The sequence below is a fragment of the Hemitrygon akajei genome, chromosome 28, assembly GCF_048418815.1.
Source record: "Hemitrygon akajei chromosome 28, sHemAka1.3, whole genome shotgun sequence".
NCBI lineage: Eukaryota > Metazoa > Chordata > Chondrichthyes > Myliobatiformes > Dasyatidae > Hemitrygon > Hemitrygon akajei.
Window position 1 is genome coordinate 19,473,884 of NC_133151.1, and position 12,596 is coordinate 19,486,479.

At 55.6% G+C, this 12,596-nt stretch overlaps 1 protein-coding gene across 4 annotated transcripts in view; it reads left to right on the forward strand.

The window, feature by feature from the left end:
- Positions 1-5,979: 5,979 nt before the first annotated feature.
- Positions 5,980-12,596, forward strand: part of LOC140717747 (zinc finger translocation-associated protein-like) — a 35,043-nt gene continuing 28,426 nt past the window's right edge. For all 4 annotated transcript variants that reach the window (XM_073031461.1, XM_073031462.1, XM_073031463.1 and 1 more), the window contains exon 1: positions 5,980-6,279. In XM_073031461.1, coding sequence (XP_072887562.1) covers positions 6,195-6,279 — 85 coding nt within the window. In that variant the 5' untranslated portion in view covers positions 5,980-6,194. The remainder of the gene's footprint in view (positions 6,280-12,596) is intronic.

Here is a 12,596-nt window from a genome sequence, read left to right on the forward strand (position 1 = left end):
CTCACTGGGGGACGGTCCCACACACACACACTGACCCTCACTGGGGGACGGTCCCACACACACTGACCCTCACTGGGGGACGGTCTCACACACACACTGACCCTCACTAGGGGATGGTCCCACACACACACTGACCCTCACTGGGGGAACGGTCCCACACACACACACTGTCCCTCACTGGGGGATGGTCCCACACACACACACACACACTGACCCTCACTGGGGGACGGTCCCACACACACTGTCCCTCACTGGGGGACGGTCTCACACACACACTGACCCTCACTAGGGGACGGTCCCACACACACACTGTCCCTCACTGGGGGACGGTCCCACACACACACACACTGACCCTCACTGGGGGACGGTCCCACACACACACTGTCCCTCACTGGGGGACGGTCCCACACACACTGACCCTCACTGGGGGACGGTCCCGCACACACACACTGACCCTCACTGGGGTCGGTCCCACACACACACACACACTGACCCTCACTGGGGGACGGTCCCACACACACACTGACCCTCACTGGGGTCGGTCCCACACACACACACACACTGACCCTCACTGGGGGACGGTCCCACACACACACTGACCCTCACTGGGGTCGGTCCCACACACACACACACACACACTGACCCTCACCGGGGGACAGTCCCACACACACACACACACACTGACCCTCACTGGGGGATGGTCCCACACACACACACAGACACTCACTGGGGGATGGTCCGACACACACACTGACCCTCACTGGGGGACGGTCCCACACACACACACACTGACCCTCACCGGGGGACAGTCCCACACACACACACACACTGACCCTCACTGGGGGACGGTCCCACACACACACACACACTGACCCTCACTGGGGGACAGTCCCACACACACATACACTGACCCTCACTGGGGGACGGTCCCACACACACACTGACCCTCACTGGGGTCGGTCCCACACACACACACACACTGACCCTCACCGGGGGACAGTCCCACACACACACACACACTGACCCTCACTGGGGGACGGTCCCACACACACACTGACCCTCACTGGGGGACGGTCCCACACACACACACAGACCCTCACTGGGGGACGGTCCCGCACACACTGACCCTCACTGGGGGACGGTCCCACACACACACTGACCCTCACTGGGGGACGGTCCCACACACACACACACTGACCCTCACAGGGGGACGGTCCCACACACACACTGACCCTCACTGGGGGACGGTCCCACACACACACACTGACCCTCACCGGGGGACGGTCCCTCACACACACTGACCCTCACTGGCGGACGGTCCCACACACACACACTGACCCTCACTGGGGGACAGTCCCACACACACACACTGACCCTCACTGGGGGGCGGTCCCACACACACACTGACCCTCACTGGGGGACGGTCCCACACACACACACACTGACCCTCACTGGGGGACAGTCCCACACACACACTGACCCTCACCGGGGGACGGTCCCACACACACACTGACCCTCACTGGGGGACGGTCCCACACACACTGACCCTCACTGGGGGACGGTCACACACACACACACACTGACCCTCACTGGGGGACGGTCCCACACACACTGACCCTCACTGGGGGACGGTCCCACACACACACACACACACACTGACCCTCACTGGGGGACAGTCCCACACACACACACACTGACCCTCACTGGGGGACGGTCCCACACACACACACACACACACTGACCCTCACTGGGGGACGGTCCCACACACACACACACACACACACTGACCCTCACTGGGGGACAGTCCCACACACACACACACTGACCCTCACCGGGGGACAGTCCCACACACACACACACACTGACCCTCACTGGGGGATGGTCCCACACACACACACTGACCCTCACAGGGGGACGGTCCCACACACACTGACCCTCACTGGGGGACGGACCCACACACACACTGACCCTCACTGGGGGACGGTCCCACACACACTGACCCTCACTGGGGGACGGTCCCAAACACACACACACTGACCCTCACTGGGGGACGGTCCCACACACACACTGATCCTCACTGGGGGACGGTCCCACACACACACACTGACCCTCACTGGGGGACGGTCCCACACACACACTGACCCTCACAGGGGGACGGTCACACACACACACACACACTGACCCTCACTGGGGGACGGTCACACACACACTGACCCTCACTGGGGGACAGTCTCACATACACACTGACCCTCACTGGGGTCGGTCACACACACACACACACACACTGACCCTCACTGGGGGACGGTCACACACACACTGACCCTCACTGGGGGACAGTCTCACACACACTGACCCTCACTGGGGGACGGTCCCACACACACACTGACCCTCACTGGGGGACAGTCCCACACACACACTGACCCTCACTGGGGGACGGTCCCACACACACACACACTGACCCTCACTGGGGGACGGTCACACACACACACACACACACTGACCCTCACTGGGGGACGGTCACACACACACACACACACACACTGACCCTCACTGGGGGACGGTCCCACACACACACACTGACCCTCACTGGGGGACGGTCACACACACACACACACACACTGACCCTCACTGGGGGACGGTCCCACACACACTGACCCTCACTGGGGGACGGACCCACACACACACACTGACCCTCACTGGGGGACGGTCCCATACACACACACTGACCCTCACTGGGGGACGGTCCCACACACACACACACTGACCCTCACTGGGGGACGGTCCCACACACACACACTGACCCTCACTGGGGGACGGTCCCACACACACACACACTGACCCTCACTGGGGGACGGTCCCACACACACACTGACCCTCACTGGGGGACGGTCCCACACACACACACACTGACCCTCACTGGGGGACGGTCCCACACACGCACTGACCCTCACTGGGGGACGGTCCCACACACATACAAACACTGACCCTCACTGGGGGACGGTCCCACACACACACTGACCCTCACTGGGGGACGGTCCCATACACACACAGCAGCCCTCCGAGAGTCGCCAGGGTACAGCGGCACCACCTCGATCATCAATCAGATCAGCACCGCAGGGGGTGTGACTTGCCCCCTGCGGCACTCGCTTTTCACCTGTGACCGTGTGGCTGAGCACAGCTCGAACACCGTTTTCAAGTTTGCCAGCCACATCACTGTCATTGGCCGTATCAGGGGCGGTGATGAATCCGCGTACAGGAGGGAGACTGAAAATCTGCCTGAGTGGTGTCATAACAACCACCGCTCACTCAATGCCAATAAGACTGTAGGCTTCAGGGGAGGGAAGCCAGTAAACAAGGCAGGTAGCATCAGAGCTGGAGAGGGTCAGTAACTTTAAATTCCTGTATCACTATCTCAGAGGACCTGTCCTGGCCCCATCATATATAAATATAATTGTGAAGAAAGCACGACAGCACCTCTACTTCCTCAGGAATCTGCAGAGGTTTGACGTGTCATTAGAAAGCTTGGGAAACCTCTATAGATGTGTGGTGACTGGCTGCACTACAGCCTGGTATGGGAACGCCTATGCCTTTGAGTGGAAAATCCTTTCCCAGTCCATCACGGGTAAAGCCCTCCCGATCAGTGAGCACATCGACATGAAACGTTGCTGTCGGAAAGCAGCATCCATCATCAGGGACCCCCACCACCCAGGCCGGGCTCTCTTCTCGTTGCTGCCATCAGGTAAAAGGTACAGGAGCCTCAGGACTCACACCACCAGGTTCAGGAACAATTACTACCCCTCAGCCATCAGGAAGGAGGTACAGGAGCCTCAGGACTCGCACCACCAGGTTCAGGAACAGTTACTACCCCTCAGCCATCAGGAAGGAGGTACAGGAGCCTCAGGACTCACACCACCAGGTTCAGGAACAGTTATTACCCCTCAACCATCAGGTCCCACATCACCAGGTTCAGGAACAGTTATTACCCCTCAGCCATCGGGAAGGAGGTACAGGAGCCTCAGGACCCACACCACCAGGTTCAGGAACAGTTATTACCCCTCAGCTATCAGGAAGGAGGTACAGGAGCCTCAGGACTCACACCACCAGGTTCAGGAACAGTTATTACCCCTCAACCATCAGGTCCCACATCACCAGGTTCAGGAACAGTTATTACCCCTCAGCCATCGGGAAGGAGGTACAGGAGCCTCAGGACCCACACCACCAGGTTCAGGAACAGTTATTACCCCTCAGCTATCAGGAAGGAGGTACAGGAGCCTCAGGACTCACACCACCAGGTTCAGGAACAGTTATTACCCCTCAGCCATCAGGAAGGAGGTACAGGAGCCTCAGGACCCACACCACCAGGTGCAGGAACAGTTATTACCCCTCAACCATCAGGCTCCTGAACCAGTGAGGATAACCTCAACTCTGAACTGATTCCATCGGGAAGGAGGTACAGGAGCCTCAGGACTCACACCACCAGGTTCAGGAACAGTTATTACCCTCAACCATCAGGTCCCACACCACCAGGTTCAGGAACAGTTATTACCCCTCAACCATCAGGCTCCTGAACCAGTGAGGATAACGTCAACTCTGAACTGATTTCATCGGGAAGGAGGTACAGGAGCCTCAGGTCCCACACCACCAGGTTCAGGAACAGTTCCTGCCCCGAAACATCAGGCTCTCGAACAAAAGGGGATAACTACACTCGTTTAAGGACTCTTCTATCTTGCTGTTTATTTATATTTGCATTTGCACAGTTTGTTGTCCATTGATCTTGTTTTAGAGTTACCGTTCGATGGATTTGCGGAGTCTTCCTGCAGAAAAAGAATTTCAGGACCGCGTTTGGTGACATGTACGTAGTCTGATAATAAACTTTACTTTGAACCTTGAGTCTATAGACCTGGTTCAAGTCCAGGGATTCACGGTCAGGTGGGGCATGGTTTAGGGTTTAGAGGTCAGCCTACCGTAGGTGGGGGGGGGGACGACAGGGGAACATGTTAACATGGCGGCTAGGGTAACGTTACTGCGGTCAGCGATCGGGGTTCAATTCCTATCGCTGCCTGCGAGGGGCTTGCACGTTCTCCCCGTTGACCGTGTGGGTTTCCTCCTGGTGCTCTGGTTTCCTCCCACGTGGCGAAGGTGTGCGGGGTTAGCGGCGGCGAGCTGCGGGCGTGCTCTGTTGGCGCCGGAACTGTGGCGACTCTCGCGGGCTGCCCACGCCCCCCCGCCAGCACAGTCCTCGGGCTGCGTTGGTCACCGACGCAAGAAGAGGCGTTCCACCGCAGGTTGCAGTGTACCTGCTGCTCTCCTTAGTTTTTAAACAAATATATTTCTTAAATTGTACGTACCCGCCATGTCACTGAGGGTGGGGAAACGGGTGAGGCCTTCTACAGTTGCATATCCCCCCCCCCCATGATATTGCTGCCTCCTGCACACTGGTTGCTTGTCTTGTCGTGTGCGGTCTTCCACTGACTGTTGTGTCGCTGTGTATTTACTGTGAATGCCCACAAGAAAACGAATCTCGGGTTTGTGCATGGTGACACGTGTGTACTTCCATAATAAATTTATTTTGAACTTTGGTAATAAGGTTTCTTCACCGCGCACACCCCCCACCCCCCCAGCCCAGAGAAGAGCAGACATTTAGGGGGCAGTGAGAGACAGACGGACGTCCTCAGATGTGAGCAAAGAGGAAGCGGCCAGGTTTGTTCTGCTGGGGTGGGGAGGGGAAGGGGGAGGAGGTGAAGGGATGGCACCCTGGCATCAGGAGCCGGTCTCTCAGTCCCCTTCCTCCAGGCTGCTCCCGTGTGTGACCGTCTGTGCCTCGCGAGCGGCTGCTTCCCCCCTCCACCCACACCATCAACCCCCAGGGTCTGACTGCTTTCACCACGGTTGCGTCTTTTCCCTTTAAATCTCCCCCGGAGCCCTTAAAGGAGCCTCAGGGGCCCTAAGGTGGGGCTCCAGAGCTCATTGGCTGCTGTTGATACCGAAGAAGAGGCCAGGGAGCAGGAGCTGAGTGCTGTTTCCCTGTAGAGCCTGCGGGCCACTGCCGTCGGGGGATGAGACACACTGCGTCCTGCAGTTGCTGTTGACTCTGGCACGTAACCTCTCTCTTCCCCCCTCTCTCTGTCTGTCCGTCCGTCTCTCTCTCTCTCTCCCTTTCCCTGCGCAGAGCCAGGGAGCCCTGCAGGACTAAGATGGAACCTGGGCAAGTGGCGGTGGCCCTGCCGCCGGATCCGAGGCTGGAGCCCACGGCGGTCAAAGAGGAGAGGCCAGACCTGGGTAGGTGGGAGAGGGGGAGGTGGGTGGAGGGGGCGGCCTGGGTGGGCGAGGGGGCAGAGGGGGGTGGGGGGGAGGTGGGGGAAGGGAGCTTCGCTGAGGGCCCCACGGAGCCTGAACAAAGGGAATCTGTTCGGATCGGCAGCGCCTGGCCAACAGCCCCACCTGCTGGACTGTGCCGGCCACGGCAGGCCGGGGAGACTCCGGGGGCGGGGGCGGGGGCGGTGGTGTTCCGCTGAGGGAGGGGGGAAGGACGGCGAGACAGGCACAGAAGCTACCTTTTAACTACCTGGAAGTCGCGAATCTGCATCAGGCTTAATATGCCAAGAAATTTGTTAACTTTACATCAGCATTACAATACATGCTAAATATAATGGGGGGGGGGGGCAGAACTGAACTACAGTGAGTGAGTGTGTGTGTTTGTATATAATTGTTAAATAACTTAAGAAGTGCAAAAATAGAATTAAAAATAGTGAGGTAGTGTTCATGGGTTCAACGTACATTCAGAAATCTGATGGAAAGCTGTTCCTGAATCGCTGAGTGTGTGTCTTCAGGCTCCTGTACCTCCTCCCTGATGGCAGAGGGGAAGAAGCTGTTCCTGAATCGTTGAGTGTGTGTCTTCAGGCTCCTGTACCTCCTCCCTGATGGCAGAGGGGAAGAAGCTGTTCCTGAATCGCTGAGTTTGTGTCTTCAGGCTCCTGTACCTCCTCCCTGATGGCAGAGGGGAAGAAGCTGTTCCTGAATCGTTGAGTGTGTGTCTTCAGGCTCCTGTACCTCCTCCCTGATGGCAGAGGGGAAGAAGCTGTTCCTGAATCGCTGACTGTGTGTCTTCAGGCTCCTGTACCTCCTCCCTGATGGCAGAGGGGAAGAAGCTGTTCCTGAATCGCTGAGTGTGTGTCTTCAGGCTCCTGTACCTCCTCCCTGATGGCAGAGGGGAAGAAGCTGTTCCTGAATCATTGAGTGTGTGTCTTCAGGCTCCTGTACCTCCTCCCTGATGGTAGAGGGGAAGAAGCTGTTCCTGAATCGTTGAGTGTGTGTCTTCAGGCTCCTGTACCTCCTCCCTGATGGCGGAGGGGAAGAAGCTGTTCCTGAATCGTTGAGTGTGTGTCTTCAGGCTCCTGTACCCCCTCCCTGATGGCAGAGGGGAAGAAGCTGTTCCTGAATCGTTGAGTGTGTGTCTTCAGGCTCCTGTACCTCCTCCCTGATGGCAGAGGGAAAGAAGCTGTTCCTGAATCGTTGAGTGTGTGTCTTCAGGCTCCTGTACCTCCTCCCTGATGGCAGAGGGGAAGAAGCTGTTCCTGAATCGCTGAGTGTGTGTCTTCAGGCTCCTGTACCTCCTCCCTGCTGGCAGAGGGGAAGAAGCTGTTCCTGAATCGCTGAGTGTGTGTCTTCAGGCTCCTGTACCTCCTCCCTGCTGGCAGAGGGGAAGAAGCTGTTCCTGAATCGCTGAGTGTGTGTCTTCAGGCTCCTGTACCTCCTCCCTGCTGGCAGAGGGGAAGAAGCTGTTCCTGAATCGCTGAGTGTGTGTCTTCAGGCTCCTGTACCTCCTCCCTGATGGCAGAGGGGAAGAAGCTGTTCCTGAATCGCTGAGTGTGTGTCTTCAGGCTCCTGTACCTCCTCCCTGATGGTAACAGTGAGAAGAGGGCATGTCCTGGGTGATGGGGGTCCTTAATGATGGACGCTGCCTCTCTGAGGCATTGCTCCTTGAAGATGTCCTGGACACTACGGAGTCTGGTGCCCGTGATGGAGCTGACTGAGTTTACAACTCTCTGCAGGTTATTTCGATCCTGTGCAGTAGTCACTTACCCCCCCCCCCCCCCCCCACCACACACACACACAGACCAGACAGTGACACAGCCAGTTAGAATGCTCTCCACGGTACATTTGGAGAAGTTTTCGAGTGTTTTTTCGGTGACAAACCAAATCTCCTAATGAAATATCACCACTGTCTTGCCTTCTTTGTAGCCGCATCGATGTGTTGGAAGCAGGTGAGGTCCTCAGAGATACAATTCACCGGAGCAGCTCGACAGGCCAGGCAGCATCTATGGAGGGGAATAAACAGTTGGCGTTTCGGGCTGAGACCCTTCATCAGGACTGGAAAGGAAAGGGGAAGGAGTCAGAGTAAGAAGGGGAGGGGAGGGAGAATTACTCGGTGTTAGGTGATTGGTGAAACCGGGAGAGGGGCAGGAGTGAAGTAAAGGGCTGGGAGGTTGATTGGTGAAGTGTTGGAGAAGGGGGGATCTGATAGGAGGGAACAGAAGACTGTGGAAGAAGAAGGGGGAGGAGCAGCAGAGGGTGAGGAGGTAAGGTGAGAGAGGCAAACAGGAATGGGGAATTGTGAAGGGGGGCATTATGGAAGTTTGAGCAATCTATGTTCATGGCTACTGAGGTGTTCCTCCAACCCGAGTCTGGCCTCGTCGTTGCAGTGTAGGAGGCCATGGACTGACATGTGGGAATGGGAAGTGGAATTGAAATTGGGAAAACCTGCTGTAATATGTGCTTTAAGTTTGCGTGATCTGTTGGGACCCCCTCCATCCTAAGGTGGGTGAATCACGAGAGGCTGGGCAAATTTGGGTTTTCTCTGGACAGCGGAGACTGAGGGGGTTAACGGGGACAATTTACAATGACCTATTAACCGGTCAGTCTTTGGACTGTGGGAGGAAACCGGTGCACCCACGCGGTACTAGTTCCTTACGGATGATGTTGGAATTGAACTCTGAACTCCTACGCTGTGATAGTGCCGTGCTAGCCGCTACAGTAGTTTGAAGGTCAGCACAACATCGTGGGTCGAAGAGGGACTGTACGGTTCTGTACCCTAAGTATCAAAAATGCATCGTTTGCTTCAAATCAGATCAGCGGGGATTGTGCTGTGGGCAGCCCGCATCAATGGAGCATACCCACAACTCACGAACCCTACCCGGCTGGTCTCTGGACTGAGGGAGGAAACCCACACAGTCACAGGGAGAGTGTACAAACTCCTCACAGAAGCGGCGGGAATTGAACCCCAATCGCTTGTACCGTAAATCGTTACGCTGACCAGTACGCCGCTCAATTAGAATCATACATTCTAATTGAATATTACAGAACCAGCGACCCGGGTTCAATACCTGCTTCTGTCTGGAAGGGATTTGTGACCGTGTGGGTTTCCTCCCACCGCCCAAAGACGCACAGGTCGTATGGGTGTAATTGGGGCTCGTTGGTTGGGAAGGAGCTGACTCTGCTGTATGAATGCGACCGGTGTATAGTTACTGCTAGCTGATGCTGGTCAGCGCAGTCGCCTGCCGCTGGGATCTTCCTATCGGGGAGGCGGTCTGGAGTTGACACGTCTCCTCCTGCGTCACTCCCCTCCCCTCCCCTCCCCAGGCCGCGTTCGATAGGCGAGTGTGGTGTTAAACAGTGCGGGGACACGAGCCAAATTTCCACCCGAGCTCGGCCTGCTTTGCCCACGTTTGGACTGTATCCCTTTAACCCTTTCCCCTCCAGGCATCACCTGCACATTGCAGTTGTTCCCTCCACTACCTTTCGCTATACCCACCACCCTCAGTGTAAAACAAAACCTTTCCCCTCTCACTATAAACCCGGTGTCCTCCAGATTTAGAGTCTCCTGCCCTCGGGAAAAGACTGAACATCCGCTTTATTTGTGTCTGAAAGGAGTTTGTACTTTCTCCCCCAGTCCCTTTGGAATCCACCCCCCTCCCCTTAAACCTCTGGTTTTAGACTCCCCTTCATCTTCTTCACCCCCACCCACCCCTACTGGGGCACAGGCCACTGACAGCAGCTTGCTAGAGTCCTCTGTCCCGGGCCAGGCTTCCAAGCTGTCCCCACCTGCAGCCCAGCTTTCTCTCCCAGGGATGGGGTCTTTGGAGCTCACATTGGTGTTTCTGTCACTCGCGGTTTTTACAGGATGGTTTGCTCGTCTCTTGCCCAACCCTCATCGGTATCCAGAAGGTCACTCCAGAGAGTCCCAGCCTGTCCAGACTCTCCCGATAAGCGCTCCCAATCCCAGTAGCATCCTGGCAAACCTTTCCTGCACCTTCTCCAGTATGATGACACATTCCTGAAGATGGGAGACCAAAACTCTGCACAATCGTGGTCCCACCAGAGGCTTGTACAACTGCAACATGATGTCCCAACACCTGTACTCAGTGCCCTGACCAATGAAGGTTAGCGTGACAAACATCTTCTTCACCACCGTCTACCTGAATCTCCACTTTCAGGAACCCATATGCTTTACGCCTAGCTCTCTGTGCAGCAACGCTTTCCGGGGCCCTACCGTTTATTGCTTGGGTGGAGATGTGAGGTGCTCATTCTCTCCAGTAGCCTGCAGGTCTCCCTTGGTCAAGGGGTAACACCTGCTTAGCCCCCCGATCGGGGCATGTGAATCTATCAGGGTCCTGGTTATGCGACCACCGACGGCGGGCTGACGATCTCTAAAGAGTATTGATAATCGCTGGGGTCCCCCATCTTGTAAAGACTCTGCCCAGAAGAAGGCAATGGCAAACCACTTCTGTAGAAAATCATGGTCATGGAAAGACCATGATCACACACGTCATACGACACGGCAGCTAACAAATGAACAAACCATTTACTGTACAATTCTTGCCCTGATCGAAGACCATTAGGCATAGGAGCAAAATTAGGCCATTCAGCCCATCAGGTCTGCTCTGCCATTCCACCATGGCTGGTTTATTATCCCTCTTAATCCCATTCTCCTGCTTTCACCCTGGAACCATTGACACCCTTACCAATCAGGAACTTAGCAAACTCTGTTTTAAATATACCCAATGACTCGGCCTCCACACCTATCCATGGAATTCAATGTCGAGTGAGAGTCCAGCTGAGGGAATTCTGCCTCATCTCTGTTCCAAGGTGATGTCCCCGTATGCTGAGGCTGAGCCTGAGTATAGGCCACTCTATCTGTGTCCTCTGGTCCTAGACTCCCCCACTACAGGAAACATCCTCTCCACATCCACTCTATCTGTGTCCTCTGGTCCTAGACTCCCCCACTACAGGAAACATCCTCTCCACGTCCACTCTATCTGTGTCCTCTGGTCCTAGACTCCCCCACTACAGGAAACATCCTCTCCACATCCACTCTATCTGTGTCCTCTGGTCCTAGACTCCCCCACTATAGGAAAGATCCTCTCCACATCCACTCTATCTGTGTCCTCTGGTCCTAGACTCCCCCACTACAGGAAACATCCTCTCCACATCCACTCTATCTGTGTCCTCTGGTCCTAGACTCCCCCACTATAGGAGACATCCTCTCCACATCCACTCTATCTGTGTCCTCTGGTCCTAGACTCCCCCACCACAGGAAACATCCTCTCCACATCTACTCTATCTGTGTCCTCTGGTCCTAGACTCCCCCACTATAGGAAACATCCTCTCCACATCCACTCTATCTGTGTCCTCTGGTCCTAGACTCCCCCACCACAGGAAACATCCTCTCCACATCCACTCTATCTGTGTCCTCTGGTCCTAGACTCCCCCACTATGGGAAACATCCTCTCCACATCCACTCCATCTGTGTCCTCTGGTCCTAGACTCCCCCACTATAGGAAACATCTTCTCTATGTCCGCTCTGTCTAGGCCAAGGGTTCCCAACCTGGGGTCCACAGACCCCTCAGTTATTGGTAGGGATCCGTGGCATAAAAACGGCTGGAAACCCCTGATCTAGGCCTTTCAATGTTCAATAGGTTTCAGTGAGATTCCCTCCTCATTCTCCTGAACTCCAGCGAGTTGACTTCCCAAAACACAACACTTTGCACTGGTCTGAGTTAAACTCCATCTGCCACTCCTAGGCCCACTTCCCCAACCGATCTACTTTCTGTTGTAACCGCCTATGAATTTCTTCACTCTCCAGCACACCGTCAATTTGTTGTCACCCGCAAGCGTACCAGCCATCGTGTAACTTACTTACAGCAGTAATGATCAGGGCTCAATTCCCCCTGCTGTCTGTAAGGAGAATGTATGTGCTCCCCGTAACCGTGCAGGTTTCCTCCCACATTCCAAAGACGTATGGGTTAGGGTTAGTGAGTTGTGGGGGTGTTATATTAGCACGGGAAGCGTGGCAACACCTGCACATTTTCAGGCTGCGTTGGTTCTTGACGCAAGCGACGCTTTGGAATGCTAGTTTTTATTTTATTAGTCGAGCCATTGAGTTCAAAGACAAGAGGTTGTGTTGCAACTTTATAAAAATCAGGTTAGGCCACATGTAGAGTACTGCATACAGTTCTGATCGCCCCACTATAGGAGGGATGTCGAGGCTTTGGGGAGGGGGCAGAAGAGGTTCACCCCGATGCTGTCTGGTTTAGAGG